Below are 15,996 nucleotides of genomic sequence, written 5' to 3'. Positions count from 1 at the left end.
ACCCCCTTCCCCTCCCCCATTTCTGAAGAAGGGTCCAGGCCCGAAACCTCAGCCTTCCTGCTCCTCTGATGCTGCTTGGCCTGCTGTGTTCATCCAGCTCTACACCTTGTTGTCTCTATTACAGTTGTGTTTTGCAGTTTGGTAAACCTGTGTCTGAACTTTTTTTTTTCTCGTTTGCCTATATGTATCTTTATATGTTCTCTTTTGTAAATGAAAAAAGTTATTCTTAAATCTAGTTCTGGCATCATTTGTTTCCCACTTGTTTTGCTTGTTTCTTTTGAGTGACAGTTGTATGCATTTATTAAGGAGAATTTATTTATGGGAACAAGGTTCAAAGTCTATTAAAACCTTTGTAAACCTTTTTACATTTGTACTACACAAGTGCTGGGCGATGAACATCACCCCTTGACATTCAATGGCTTTACCATGGCTGAAGACTATTTTCAACAGCCTGGGGGTTGGTTACTTCAGTTTTCTTTGTGGCTGGTTTGCTACCCAGAGTGATGCCAGCAATGTAGGGTCAATTCCCGCACTGGCTAAGGTCACCATCCTCCTCCTCCCCCTCTTCCCTTGCCCGAGGCATGGTGACCCTCAGGTTAAACCACTAAGTTATCCAAAAGGACTGCAGCAACCATACAAATATGGTGGCTGCAAGAGCAGCCCAGAGGTTAGGAATCCTGTGCTGAGTAACATTTCCTGTCTCCTCATAAAAGTACTCTGAAAGGTAGAAATATGAAATAATAACAGAACATGCTGGAGAAACTCGGCAGATCTGGTACCATCTTTGGAATGCCAAACAGACCTGACGTTTCAAGTCTTCAAGGCTTTGAAACATTGTTTTCCCTCTCCACAAATATTGCCAGACCTGCTGAGTTTCACCAGCATTTTCCATTTTCAATTCCTGTGCAGCAATGTCTGTCCACCATCTGCTAAGGACAAGGCCCTGCAGCCTTCAGGACTCCATATCGAGGTCAATAATTTTAGACTTTGAACACCTTCCTCAATGCAACACAGCAGCTCAGTGGTTAGCAGTGGAGTTTACACATTCTCCCTGTGTCTGCATGGGTTTCCTCCCCTAGTTCAATGATGTGCAGGCTAAGTGGATTAGCCATGAGAAATGCAGGGTTACTGGGAATGGGATGGATCTGAGTGGGATACTCTTGAAGGGTCAATGTGGACTCCAAAGGGCTGAATGGCCTGCTTCCACACTCTAGGAATTCTGAGTCTATGCCCTTTACCCACTCCCCATACCTCTGGCCCTATCATCATGTGTTCAGGAAGGGGAAGGCCAACCCATTGCCCCCAGTCAGCTTACTATCAACCAATCCTTTGTCTACCTAACTTCCTTTTTCTCTCTCTTTGAACTCCACACTATACTCGAAACATTATGTCTGTTTCTGTCTCTCCATAGATGCTGCCAGATCTGCTCAGTTTAGAACAGTACAGCACAATACAGGCCCTTCGGTCCACGATGTTGTGCCCACCTATTATCCTACTAAGATCAAACTACCCTACATTTTACTATTTGTACAGCAATTTTTCTTCTTTCCTTATTAGAAAGGAGTATTCATCTTTTATTATGAACAGACCCTCAGTTTTGCAAAAATATTTCCCCTGTGGATTCAATGTTTGTTATAAAATTGCTTAATCATTTAAAGACCTCTAATTGATCACTCCTTATCAAATTTCCAGAGAAAACAATCCTACTCTTGTTGATACAAAAGCAAAATACTGTGTAGGCTGGAAATATCAACAGATCAGATACCACATATGGAAAGACACTATTAACCTCTTTGATTGAGTAGCCTTTCAGTCCCAGTCCTCCTAGTCTTATTGATCTTTGTTATTTATACACACTCATTTCTGTTGCCACCCTTGCTTATACTATGTTTAACAAATTCTCCTTTTCAATTTTAATTGACTGATGCCTTTAAATTTAAAAAAAAGTCATTGTAATATGTTCTCTGTTTGAACAGTGGAAAAATAATAGTCCTTTCAATGAACATGAGAGCAATACAAGTATCTAGGGACCATGCAGATGTCTGAATTATGACTTGCATCATTTTGATTTAATTTTTATGAGGGTCTTAAGCTACCTCCAATAAGCAACTACATTGTTGTGTGAGATTGCTGTTTCTCACATGCTCTGGTATGAGACTAAAACATATGACCTCTAACCTTGGTTCCAACCAAGTCACCTCATTTCCATGTTGTACAATTTCTTCACCTACAAGCTCCCTTAACATTAAGGAGCCAGCTCTCCAATACATCTCAACATCACAGTCTGCACCATTTTCAGAAATTCAAAGCATCTTTGAATGAAAGACAATGTTCCTGTAAGTCATGAAGGCTCTAATACATGCTCAATAGTAAAGGCTGTTTCCTTTAAAAGGCAAAATTGAGGTATATATACACTTCAGTGAGTCTGCAGTAGATGAACTGTTGATCTTATTATCAAAACATGGGCACAGTATCTAATCTCATGACTCAGCTCCAGCCTTTACCCTGCTGCTACTCACTTAACGTGAAGATCTGGCCCTTTCCCCACCCCTTCCTAAACAACAACAAAAAAAGCAATTGTTTTACAGGCAATTCACAGCGAAAGGTAAAAGTCCATCCTACCACTGATAAGAGTTATAAAATGGAGTACAGCAATGTGTAACAAAGCTGTAGTATAATAAATACACACCCAAGTCTGAACACAATACCTTTCTCCCCTCATCTCCATTTCTGGTGCCTTATATTGATTGAGATATTGGTGAAATATTTATTTAAAAACCCATTAGGGCCAACTAATCATGGTACTTAGAGGATGTTAATGCATTGGAAGCAGTTCAGAGAAGGTTTACTAGACTAATACCTGGAATGAGTGAATTGACTGATGAGTAAAGGCTATACTGGCTGTCCTGTGGGGTTTAGAAGAGTAAGGTGACTTAAGTTTCCTCTGGATCTTAATGTTTTAATAAACGGCATGGACGTTGAAAGGATGTTCCTCTTGGAGAACATAGATATTTATTTTGCTGTCTGAGGTTTTGAGCTCAAACACCTTCCCCCAGAGCTCTGATAGGACAGCAGACAAACAGTATGATGTAAAAGGAGGAAAAAAAGAGGCATAGACAGTAGTAAATGTGTGGAATACATAATGGATAGAGTAGAAAACACCAGAAAAAAATCTGAAATTAATATGTGCAGTGATTTGCATGGAAAGAGAGAAAGTCAGTGAAAAATTAGAACTAATAAGGGATAGAGGGGCAGCAACAATTAAGGGAAAAGTGATAATACAAAGTCAAGGTATTCAAAAAAAAAGTTAAACTCTAAAGAAATTGTTTGAATTGGGCAGATTTTTTAATTGCCTCAAGGAATTGAGGAAAATGGGGAGCAGGCAGTAAATGGAGTTGAGGCAGATAATCGGATGTGATCTTATTGAATGTTGCAGCAATGTGATTCCAAACGATCCACTCCTGGAGTTATTTCTTACGCTCTTATGAGATGCCCAAGGCTTTAGCTGACATCCTTAGGAGGATCCAATAAGCTAAGATTTTTGTATCTTCTGACTGAGACATTAGGTAGATGGGGAAATCTTTATCAGGTGAAGTCCCTAATACAATTCATGTGTTAACAATTTAAGACAATATGTAATTCCATGTTCTCTAGGATAATTAAGGTTGGGTAATAAACGCTAGTCTTGCCAGCAATAGTCTCATCCCACTACCAGTTGCAAAATGGTAACTGCAGCACAACCTTCAGAAGTGACTTCGTAGGACACCTGGGTACTTCACATTATGTATTCATTGAAATGTCAGATAGTTGAACACACAATCATATCCAAATCTTACATGTTCATTTCTTTCATGAAGAAGTACATTTTCACCTTGAGAAATTCAGCTCATGAGGCCCACCGCCTGCCTAACTCCCAATGAGCAGCAAGCTTGGGCTGCTGTTTTCTCACTTGCCGAACATTGCATATAGGCTCAGAGATAGTAAGAACTGCCAATGCTGGAGTCTGAGATAACACAGTGTGGAGCTGGAGGAACACAGGAGGCCAGGTAGCCATCAGAGGAGCAGAAAAAGCTGATGTTTCGGGTCAGGACCCTTGGGTTTGATTGTTTCTGTAGTAAAGGTCAAAACAGCTTTCAAATGTCTGGTAAAGTTGCTATAGTCCAGAGGATCATAAGGTTGCTCTCACTACAGCGAGACAGCTGGTGATGGGTTTAACCTGAAGGTCTCCACACCTCAGGTAAGGGGTGAGGTTGAGAAAGAAAGTCCTTCGTCGTAACCTCAGTTGGTACAGGAATTTTATAGTTCATCAACTTCAAAAAAAGATATTTTTTATCAGTTCAGCAAATGGGAAACAAAACTACACAGAACAATGAAATGAATCAACGAGTAACAATCTTGTTTGAGGCCGGAAGTTGTTACAAGAAACATCCTATTTGTTTAGTATCACAGAGCAGTGTTCTCTTAAAAGGATTTTGCTTGATATCAAGACTTCTTAAAAAATTTTTTACAAATTTCACTACATTGTGTCCTCATGATTAAATAACATTTCTTCAACCAAATTCTTGAGAGGAGGAGCTTTCTGCAAAAATGCTTTTGGAAACTTGTGCTCTTGCTTGTTCTGTTTTAATGTACCATCAGGGCTCTGATTGGCAAGTAACCTATGTAACAAGTAATGGGATGCAGCATCATTTTAATGAGAGTCTGGTAGCAGCTATATCTGAAAATCATGTTCTTGATTACGTGGACCATTGAATGTATACTTCAACAACCTAAAAGCAGCTGTATGGTAATCAGTACAACTGTTATTTCAAGAAACCAGCAATGGCACAATAGGCCAAACAGTATCCTGTACTGCTAGCTTCTATAATTCTATTTTGCAACAATTGTTTCACTTTAGGACTATCCCGTTAGCACCAACTGCAAATCACTGAAGGCAGCAAATAATCAGCAGTGCTAGAACTTATGTCTCCAGGGATTGGTTAAACGTCAGATGTAGTCAGGATTAAGGATGACAGATTAATGTTTTATCCTATCTATTTTTAACACTAGTCGTCTGCTTATCTAAGTCCATTAGTGTTGAATATACTTCAATTATGCAGTAAGAGAACTTTGTCTGTAAAATTGTTACCAGTTTTCTTATTGGTTATTGATACGACTTTTTTTAATACATCAAAATTGAGTGAAAAAAAAATCAGGGAAAATAGAAAGTTAACGCATCATACGAACCCGATTATTCTAATGTTAAAACTGCAGAACAATCTTAAATTATATTTATTTTGATCAAAGTATGTTAATACAAGATGCCCTAAATGTATTCCATCATAATGCTCTTTTCTCATGGCATTACAATATTGTTGATTAACTCTCCTGTATGTCAAAGTTCTTGATACCTCTGCCCCAGCCCAACCATACATCATCACCAAAAAAATCCTATCTTCATTCAACTGTCATCAGTTCTACCTAATGAGTACATTCTTTCAGCATACTGCTGTGGCACCACCATGCTTTGGATGATGCAGCAAACTGACCTACTGTTAGCTGTAGCTTGTCGTGTTGGTGGGATGAAATTTTCAAGTTTGGATCAAGTGTAGGAGTCAGCTTCAATGGACACAGGCAGCGTATCTCAAAACTCTTCACATTACTGTAGTATTCCTATGCTGTATGCTTCCTTTAATTCAGTACCCTTTGTATTGGGAAGTGGATCTGCACTCTATAATGGTAAGTCTAGTCAAATTATGTTGTGTACATATGTATTATTTTTCTAAATCTGTACTCCTTGTCCCTAAAAGACTATTGTGACATATTTTTAAAGGCTTTATCAAATAGCATTTTGCCTTTTAGGGAATCGCATGTTTTTAACTTTCAGATCTCTCTCATTCCATAATTTTCAATCTTCGTATTGAAAAAAATTCCAGTGCTAATTTCCCCCTCGCAATATACTGCCTCATACTTATCAAATTGGATTACATCTTCTCAGTTTATTCATTCAAGGCTGTTAGTCAAGTTACACCATTCGACAACCTCCTGCTTCTGTGTTAGAAACACATTTGTAGAACACCCAGACTCTGATTATCTAAATATACAGAAGGCAACAGTACACCCACCACTAATTCCTGAGCTACAAAATATATAAAAAGTAAAATCACCATACTCTTAGGAGACCACATGGCTGCTCCCTTGTCAGACAAAGACTGGTCGTGGTTTAACTTGAGGGTCACCACACCTTAAGTGAGGGAGAGGTTGGGAAAGAGAATCCTTCACAATAACCTCAAGTTCAATTCTGCACAATTTGTGCTGTTGGCATCATTCTGCATTGGAAAACAGCCAACTGAGCTAAACAACCCCAAAACGTAACCATTGTACTATACGCCTGCAATCCCACAGGGGCCAGCAGTTTATCCATTTGGAGAGCCGTTTTTTTCTGCTAATCTATAGCTTTTTTAAAACAAGTTCCAACATATACTACTTACACCATTATTTGTAAAACTGATATTTATTCATTGCCCTAAAATTGTTGTCAAAATGACATGACGCTAACAGCATACACAAATATTTATGTACAAGCCCCAGGTGAAGGCAAATGCATATGTGCCACTCGACCAATAGCTTTGTGAAAATAGCACCTCATCATCTAGCTTCTTATTTAAGTGAATTGAGTGGCATGGAGTTTCTGTACCTTGAGTTTACTTGCTCAGCTGAAATGTCATAAAAAAGTCAGCGTATTTATTTTAGTCTAAATACCCATTTAATAGCAAGATAAATGTTTATTACTGCCAAATAAAATTTCATTGTCACTGAAAATGTGTAGCCTCATTCTTTCAGGTCACAATTATTGTTGGAGATTTTTAAAAAAGTTCTTTTTCTTGGTCCAGTCTCTCATTCTGTACTAAAACTAATGATCACTTTTTCTGAAAACAAGCTTTCAGAATGTGAAGAGTTCAAATCAAGATGCTTTAATCTGATCGACTGAGAAGACTAAAATAAAACACCTGGATGCTGCTGCTCTGAAACAAAAACAAATTGCTGGAGAAACTGAGCAGGTCTGGCAGCATCTGTGGCGAGAAAGCAGAGTTAATGTTTCGTGTCTAGTGAGTCTTCAGTTCTGAACTCAAAACATTAACTTTGCTTTTTTCTCACAGATGCTGCCAGACCACCTGAGTTTCACAAATAATTTCTGTTTTTGTTTTGGTTGAGAAGACTGTTGCTTGGCCTGCTTATTCAGAAACCAGATATCCTGAAAATGCCCTGTATCTGTTTCAGTTAGAGTAGGCTATTCAATACTGCTGTCTCAACTCAGTATCTTTCAGTTTCATTTCTACTAAAGATAGAATAAACATGTTACCTTCATCCTTTGGTGACTGTTTTTCTCTCTCTCTGTGCAGATGTTGTCACTCCTGCTGATACTCTCCAGCATCATATTTTTAAGATTTTTAGCAGCCACAATGTTTTGCTTTCATTATGTAAAAGATTTGTCTAGTTTCAGATGTTTCCGTAGTTCTTACAGAGCCAAGTGGAGTGTTGAGCTGAGCTCATGGTTGGGCAGAGTGGGTCTGTAGAGGAAAAATGATGGCAGTAGACATCCTGCCAACTAATTCAGCTCCATTGACTTTCTGTAACAATGTAATGGCAGATGCGCCAAAATGAAAATTGCACAAGTACTAATTCAGTTTATAATGGATTAAAGGTAATAAGTATTACAGGAAATTAACAACCATAAGCGAACGAAGGTATAAATAATACCACACTCAACTAACAAAAAAAAAATCTGGTTAAACAAACCAATAATTCAGGACCTGTTGTATCACATTAGGTCCATTTGTATCTGTGTGACTGCAGCTCTTATGCATTATATAAACACTACTTAATACACCCGATAGGCTTTTAGGTCATTCTTGCAGTTTCATGTCTGAATCGCCTATTGATAAATGTCTAGAAACTGAAATTCCTCAAGTTGGACTAATGGAATATCTGGAGTGGACAAAGTGGAATCTCCAAGGCAGAAGAAGTCAAACGAAACTGACCCTTCAAATCGGCAATTCCTCCAAGACCCTCCAAAAAAGTCTCTTAAAAATTGGAGATAACAAGGTGCAGAGCTGGATGAACACAGCAGCATCAGAGCAGCAGGAAAACTGATGTTTCGGGCCTAGACCCTTCAGAAAAATTTTTCATCCAGCTCTACACCTTGTTATCTCAGATTCTCCAGCATCTGCAGTTCCTACAATCTCCTAAAAATTGGAAACTTTTGAGGGTTCCAACTCAGTAAAAATGCTGGTTAACTATTAAATGGAACTCTTGATTCATGTCTGAACTCTCCCTAAACTGATGGTATAAAGAGGCAAGATGTGGACTAAGGCCGGTCCTGCAAAACCCAACATTCACCTTGATCCCCAAACCTTCACAAAACCAAACAATTGCCACATCCACCCACATCCCCCATTAGACTCTACAAAACACACTCCTTGACTCAACCCCACTTAGACATTCATTAACTTACCTGGCACCCTACTCTAACACAGTGGCTGTGCTGCTGGACATTTAAGTGATAGAACACGGCAACTGACTGCTGCAACAGAAGAAATGATTTCCAAGAAGATCTTCCTCATTGCAGAAAGCCTCAGTAAAGTTTTGTAAAGATAAATGTGAGATTTGGAATTCTATCATGATCCATATTGGAATATCTGGGCCAATGCTATGCTGAACTCGTGGATATTTTTTCTCAACACAAAATTAAAAGAAAATATGATTTGAACATGTTCCAACATAAACTTCTACTGACATCCTTAGAGCTACAGCATTGTACTCAGCCGTTGTACCTTAAGAAGGACAATGAGACAGCATTTGTACCACAGACAAAAATGTTACCAGAATTGATCTCACATTCATGAATGCAAAAATAACTGATCAATTTACAAACTACTGACTTTTACTAAGTAGTAAACAATATTTGGTGGTAAATAGCAGGTATTTATTTAAATGAAAAAGTTTAGTATCAGGACTTGTCTCTATTGCATTAGTTACATATGTATTTGTGTGACTGTAGCTCTTTTGCATTAAAGACAAATATACAATGAACATTCAGATACCACAGTTTTACACACTAATATAATGCATCAGTCTAGCACAGGAACCACCAAAACAAGGATTTCAGTTCTCATATATAGTACAAAAATCCCACTCCAGTTCAGCCAGTTTTCTTCATTTCAGATTCATTACTGTACAGATAATGGTCATCTGGGGAGGGAGGGGTACAAGTAATTGATTAATATATTAAACAAAGAGGTGGAAAACAATATACATTTTACTGACACAAAAAGTCAGCTGTGTTAATCATGCAACAAGTAACAAAACTTGCTGAAATTAAAAATACTTCAAAACCAGTATAATTGCATAAATATTATACAGTTCATTTACTGTAAAGAAATGTTGTCTTTAAAATGATTGAGAAAATGTATATGATAAAATGATTCCTACCAGTTTTATACACAATAGGAAGGTGCAAAATAATTTGTAATTTTAGTATCAACGGAGACAAGTGTTACCTTTTAGCAGCAGATTCTACAGTTGTAAGCATGACGGTACAAATTGCACAATACATTATACAGATAAGTATACATGAATAATGCGTTATACACAAAGGGAGTGGGAAGATGAATATGTTTGTTATGCACAAAGAGTATTGTTGCGACAACATGGATTGCTCTAAGTGCTTTCTACAAATTATGATATAGTACATGTTGACATGCCCATCACAAATTTAAACACAAAAAAATCATTTTAAATAAACATGAAGATCAGTTACCCTCCTAAGAGGTGATCCTTGCATTGGTAGCAGCATTTAACGTGTAAAGAAACGCTTCCTGCCCACAGTACCACTGCGATAGGGCAAGTGGCCTTTAACAGCCAATGAATCTATAATCTAGTCTGATTCCCAGAGACCCTCACTATACGCTACACATTAACAACTACCAGTAGTTGCTTCATTGTCCCAGTCAATGTGCTTACAGACATCAGCTGTTATTTAACAGCAATATTTTTTGAAAGCTAATATAAAATACTGAGGTCTATTATAAATGAGTTCTGTAAATGGAACTGACTAGTATTTTCCTTTTCATATGACTTTAAAATTTTTTTTTAAATATAAGAAATTACCAGGAGCATCACGCCAGCTGTCCAAAGTCCATAAACACTGAACTGACTGGTACAACATTTACAGTAATTCAACCAATGAAACATGTGGAAACCATTTTGTGAAATAAATTCACTGCATGGCTATTAAAGGGCAGCTAGGTAAGTAAGTTCATGAAATTGTTGCTGACACATTATGCTGTGATTTTAATAAATTGAGAAATATTTTGGAAGTAAAAGTGTGTTTTTACATGCTGCAGTGATGATGCTTGCTTTACCATTATATGACACAAGACATAATTTACTGTTTTAAACGATGCTGCACGACTGCATTGTGACTTAATATGCCATGTATATAGATGCACAGAGAAAATACTGCTTTTATATTTGCTGGTCTAGAATACATCAACATTTCGTAAACAGCTTGGATAAGGTAGAAAATGCATTTACTCAAATGACAAGAGTCGGACTTTAGATGTATTTCAGTTTTATTGTGACCCTAACTGCAGCATACTGAGAGTGCTGGAACAGAATGTTACGGCAAGGAAGTCACCAGATTTATTTTATTTGCCTCCCCGCCCACCCCTCTTTTCCCCTCACCCCACTTCAAAGCACACAGGCAAAATCAAAGTCTTGCATTGTGGCAGTGCAATGCTGACAGCATTTCAAGCATTGCAAGTCTCCTATTGCTCATAAAAAGGATAGGGTTAAATAATAGTTTGTTAGAACACAGATGCTGATGTTGTAGCACATGAATATCCCCAGACACACTTTAATATTTTCAAGAAAGTATGAACACTAAGGAAGCTGTTACTCTGAAAATAGATCAGTATAATGATGACATGGCTGGTTTGAAACTGCTGCATGCCCCTTTTTCTTCAATATCATAAGCTTCTGTAATGGAGTAAACAAACTCACAGTCATTATTGTTTGCATCAAACAATAATTAAAATAGAAAAAAAAAACAATGCAAGGTATTAATGCAATTGATAATAATTAGCATTTGCACATTTTCATTGACTCCTAAAATAGTTACTGAATGATGCTGGACACAACTATTGATTTCTCAAATCACACAATTAGTGGTTATAATAGGACATCTTTTAACAGGCAATTCGGAAGTTCCTCTTGTTAAAAAGGCCATTACAACTATTTACACTATAAACAATTGGGTTCTTGTGAAAGTGGCAGATTTACATTTAAAAATCTTACAAGCCACTGGTTTCATGAATATGGGTGACATCATCAAGATGTTTGAAGGATAGTTCAAGTCCAGAACTTCTAAAACCATACTTTCAGCACAGTCCAGAACATTCAAACCATCCATGAATTAGGTAGAGAGATGGGCACATTAACTGCAAGGCAATGATCCCTTTCTAGTCAGTATATTACAGTGCTTCAACACAGTACAAAGAAATTTATGTAAACTCTTTTTTAAACTCCCCACATTCTTTCCTTTTGCATAAAATCATTTGAAATAGCTGGGAGTGACAAGGATTCTGCTTGTTTGGTCACCGATAAATCAATGACTTATTAGTTCCTGGAGCTCTCTTCAGCTCCCCTCTCTTGCTGCAGGTTGTAGTAACAATTCTGACAGACACGGACTGGTGAGGAGATTTTCAAGCGCCTGATCTCAGACTGAAATCGACTGCACCTGCATTAAAATAAAAATAGAATCTGTAACTGTTGTAACCAGTGTCTTTTTTGTAAAATGATGCAGTAATTAAAGATATTAAAAAAATCAGATATCCTTTTTTCTTTATTAATGGGATAAGGGCGTTGCTGACTAGGCAGCATTTATTGCCAATCCCTAATTGACTAGAGGGCAGTTGAGAGGCAAGCATATTGCTGTGGGTCTGGAGTCACATGTAGACCAGACCAGGTAAGGAAGGCAGTTTCCTTCCCTAAAACACATTAGCAAAATGGAAGACCAGAATATTCAACATTGCTTTCATGACAGTTGCTTGCCAAAGCTCTCTTTTCCTACCTGCAGTATTAAGATAACAATGAAAGGCAGCTTTTTGTACATTTTGGACATTATTCAATTCTCATACATAAAATGAATACATCTTCATACAGCAGAACAATTAAATGTCTTTAACAGTTTTGCTCCATATGCAACCATCTCAGGATGTCTTTCCAATCTCCTTTTTTCAAAAAGGCCTTGGCTTGATTTACAAATTAAATCATGACCTTAGAAGCTAAAGCAGGATCAAATAGTAAGAGAATATGCCAGGAAGTTTATCAGTAAAACATCAAATTATACTTAGTTAGAAGAGAACATAAAAGCAAGAAGGAGATATCGTCACACATGACAGTTGAAAAAAGAACCATATAAAGATTGATACAGAAGGAAGCAACTCATAATTATGCTAGTGCTAGAAAATCATTCCTTTTTATGTTTTATTTTACCCCCTGAAAGGTTACAAAACATTTCAAAGTCTGAAGCAGCATTTTCTGAACAGAAATGTTAAAAGCAATTTAGAAGTTCAGAACAAATTAATCAAGAGAACATTGCTCAACTGGTAAAATATTCCATACAACTGCCTTCTAATTGTGCATGCTGTCTCATAAGGCAACTGCAAAGTAGTCTGAGTCACCTCTAATCTTACTGTAATACTGGCGCTTTTACAGGTTACATGCCAAATAACATGACATAGGTCAGAACGGCTTTCTTAAACTTGGAATTGCAATCTACACATGCAACGGACAGGATCATCCAGTTTCTCTAAACAGTGTTAAATTGCTTGAGATAAGACTCCTATTCACATCTGGGGAGCAGCAGCTCCCAGTCTGAGATCTCGTTGGTTGGTAGCTGTTTGGTTCCAGCAACATCCCCACAAGTTGTGATCACTGTGTTATAACAGCATCTAGTCCCAAAGAAGTCGCCCAGAGCTGAAAGACAGGATTTTTTGTGGGGGAGTGGGAGACTCTCAGCATACGAGGCCCTAAGGAGAGGCCTGTGAAGATGGCACACACCCCTCCTTTTCTGTCAGAGGTTCACGCAGCCTCCTTCCAACAGAAGGAACGTTATGCCAAGCATGAAATAATCCTCAAGTGGCCATTCCTCAATTGGCGTAAGGGCAAACAGTCAAAATGATGCCCCACCTACTGTTTGGTAAATTGCAGATAGATTTTTTTGGGGGAGGTGGTGGGGATGCAGGGGATGCAACTGGTAGTTGGGAACGAATCCATCTAGAGCATTTTTATTGGCACAGCCATCTAAAAACCCATCTTGCATATGACACTATGGATTTATATTTGAGCAGTAAGGTAAAAACATTTAAATGAAAATCAGATCAGCCATTACGCATGACCAATCATTGAAGTGACCACAACTAAAAAAATTAAATGACAATACAAATCTACTCGTCTAGTTATGTAGTAAGTTCAAAAAATGTTTTGGGAAATTGGGAAAGGGGCAATTTTTTTTTAAGATGCCTCCTGACAGTGTTCTTTAGTCACTGGGCTGACCAGAATATCAGAAGGCCCTCTGACCTTCAAAACACTTTGTAATACATTTCTACAGATATTCCTTCACTAGAATGTCTAGTGATGGAAAGATAAGGTGGAAAAGGAAACAGTTCTTCCCACCTCATTAACACACTGAATACTGTCCATCAGGTAGACACAAGGAAGTGTGGGACTGACACAATCAGGGACAGTGTTCTATTGAGCTTCCCCCCTTTAATGGAGCATTTCTCCTAGGTGCAGTGCAGAGAACAACACTACCTGTAGCAGGAAAATAACTGAACATCGAAGAATATGTTTAATAATCCCAGGTGTTTTATATGACTTTGTTATTTCATCCCTGGAAGTGAATTTAGCTCAAAAATGCTTTTATTTTGCTGTTCACTAGCATCATTAGAAGCCTTCAATATAGTGTTACTGAATTGTCACTCGGCCATTGAAATCAAGGCCTAATATTGAGGTGTTAGTTCTGAAAAAGTAACATACATTAAAAGCTCACTGCAGCTTTACTTCACCATAGGAATAAACCAATAATTATGGAATACACATCCCAAATTTATGCAAAAATAGTATGTTCTCTTACTTTTGACAGAAGAGTTGCCCACAGTTTCTGCAGTGATGCCGTCTCTCGGTTAGAGAGAAGCGCACTGAACATCCTGAACAGCAGTCACCTCCATCGTCTTTAATCCAGTGGTCAGCAGCTGTCCTCCCTGGCTGATCACTCACTGACCAGCTAAATACCCGACCTCGTGCATCACCTACCAGAATTTTACTGTGATCCCTGCAGGAAAGGAAACAAAACAACTACATTCAGAGTTATTATTCATTTTAATGCATTTTCTTTTGAAAACCTATAAATGTTTTAAACTAATTGGTATTTCAACTCATTCAATAAAACTTTCATTCAACACTACATTGTAATTGTTCAACTGAAACTGCATGCATAAGTGAGATCCAGAAGGAGTTCTTTATCTCGGTCACTCTACCCACCTTTATTTGTCCCAACTCAAAAGGCCATTTAGAATGAGGCTATTGAGCACAACTACTACAGAAAAACATTTATATTCAATAAACATAAACTGCCTTAAAATCTTTTCCTGAATATTTCTTTCATATGTGTATTTATCCTTTTTAAAGATTTCTCCCACTTGATTTTGGCTCGCTGCCTCCACTGTAATGTAACCAATTATGAGAGATAAACCGTGTGGCTTAAATTATGTCTCTAGTTGATAATAAAGCTGTCTTTTTTTGTCCAACAGATTGATCAGGAACATTTAACTTGATCACATCATTAGAGTGACAGGAGACACCTTATGGAACTTTGAGCAGAGAGTGGAATTCACTGCCCATGTAAAATTATTTTTTAAATTTTTGAAAAAAGGAATCTAATATCTAATGGGGATAAAACTTTTAAATGTTTGTTATTTAGCTAATCTCAGCCTTGATAATAATAGATTGACTGCAGAGGAATTTTGGGGGTTGTGTAGCTCAGTTAACTGGACAACTGGTTTGTGATGCCCAAAGCAGAGGTTCAATTCCCATTGAGGTTACCATGATGGTCCTGCCTTCTTAACATCATACCTTGCCTGAGGCATGGCGATCTGCAGGTTAAATTCACTGCCAGTTCTCTCTGTCTCTCTGATGAGATAGCAGCCCTTTGATCCTCTGGGACTACGGGGACTTCACCTTTTCAGGAGCATGACAGTACTGAGATTATTAATTCAAAACTGAATTGTGAAGTTAACCTTCATAAGTCTGGTCCTGTATAGGCTGGTCCAGGAGAAACATGATGGAAGTCGGTTGGATTATTGTAAAAATCTAATTGGGCATAGCATATGCAACACCTGTTTCTGGTCTGATTTATAAATAACTCCACTCCCATAATCTGTGGCTGTCACTGAAGTGGCCAGTTAGAAAGAAGATTGCTTGCCATCATCCTCTGAAGGCGAGAGATGTATGGTACGTGGCACACTGATCATATCTCGAGTGTTTAAAATAAAAAAAATTGCTGTTAGTGGCCTCAGAAAGAAAAACCTAGTATTTAGGTTTCCCGGGCTTCATCATGCCCAGCAATCCGATAGAAAGAAGCATGGATCATATTGTTGGCCATAATTAGGTTTGTAATCTGACAACTTTCTTTCCCGATTCCTTAGATTCGGCTAAAATGAATGATCATTTGACAAAGTTACTGAACAATCTCCACCTAAAGTGCTTTCAGGGGATGGAAAAAAAGAAATCTTGAATATACAAACTGCAGTTTTTGGGACTCCTATGAACATGATAGCAAATAAATATCAATACTTGTGTGCTCACAGTGACAAGTTAGATGATTTCTGTATTTTATTTGTACTATCTAAGCAGATGTAAAAATGTGTTTTAAAAATTAGCTTCAGCTAGTGG

The 15,996-nt window shown here is 37.8% G+C and overlaps 1 protein-coding gene across 1 annotated transcript in view; it reads right to left on the bottom strand.

The window, feature by feature from the left end:
* Positions 1 to 11,581: 11,581 nt before the first annotated feature.
* wdfy3 (WD repeat and FYVE domain containing 3) overlaps positions 11,582 to 15,996 on the bottom strand; it is a 332,679-nt gene continuing 328,264 nt past the window's right edge. Inside the window, exons 52-53 of the mRNA XM_048604494.1 lie at positions 14,180 to 14,377; positions 11,582 to 11,779 (exon numbers count right to left, since the gene is read on the bottom strand). Of these exons, the coding sequence (XP_048460451.1) occupies positions 11,659 to 11,779; positions 14,180 to 14,377 (319 nt within the window). The 3' untranslated portion in view covers positions 11,582 to 11,658. The remainder of the gene's footprint in view (positions 11,780 to 14,179; positions 14,378 to 15,996) is intronic.

This window comes from Rhincodon typus, chromosome 1 (genome assembly GCF_021869965.1).
Source record: "Rhincodon typus isolate 14 chromosome 1, sRhiTyp1.1, whole genome shotgun sequence".
NCBI lineage: Eukaryota > Metazoa > Chordata > Chondrichthyes > Orectolobiformes > Rhincodontidae > Rhincodon > Rhincodon typus.
Note: the sequence above shows the minus strand (reverse complement) of the source record. Positions and strands in the feature narration are given on the sequence as shown.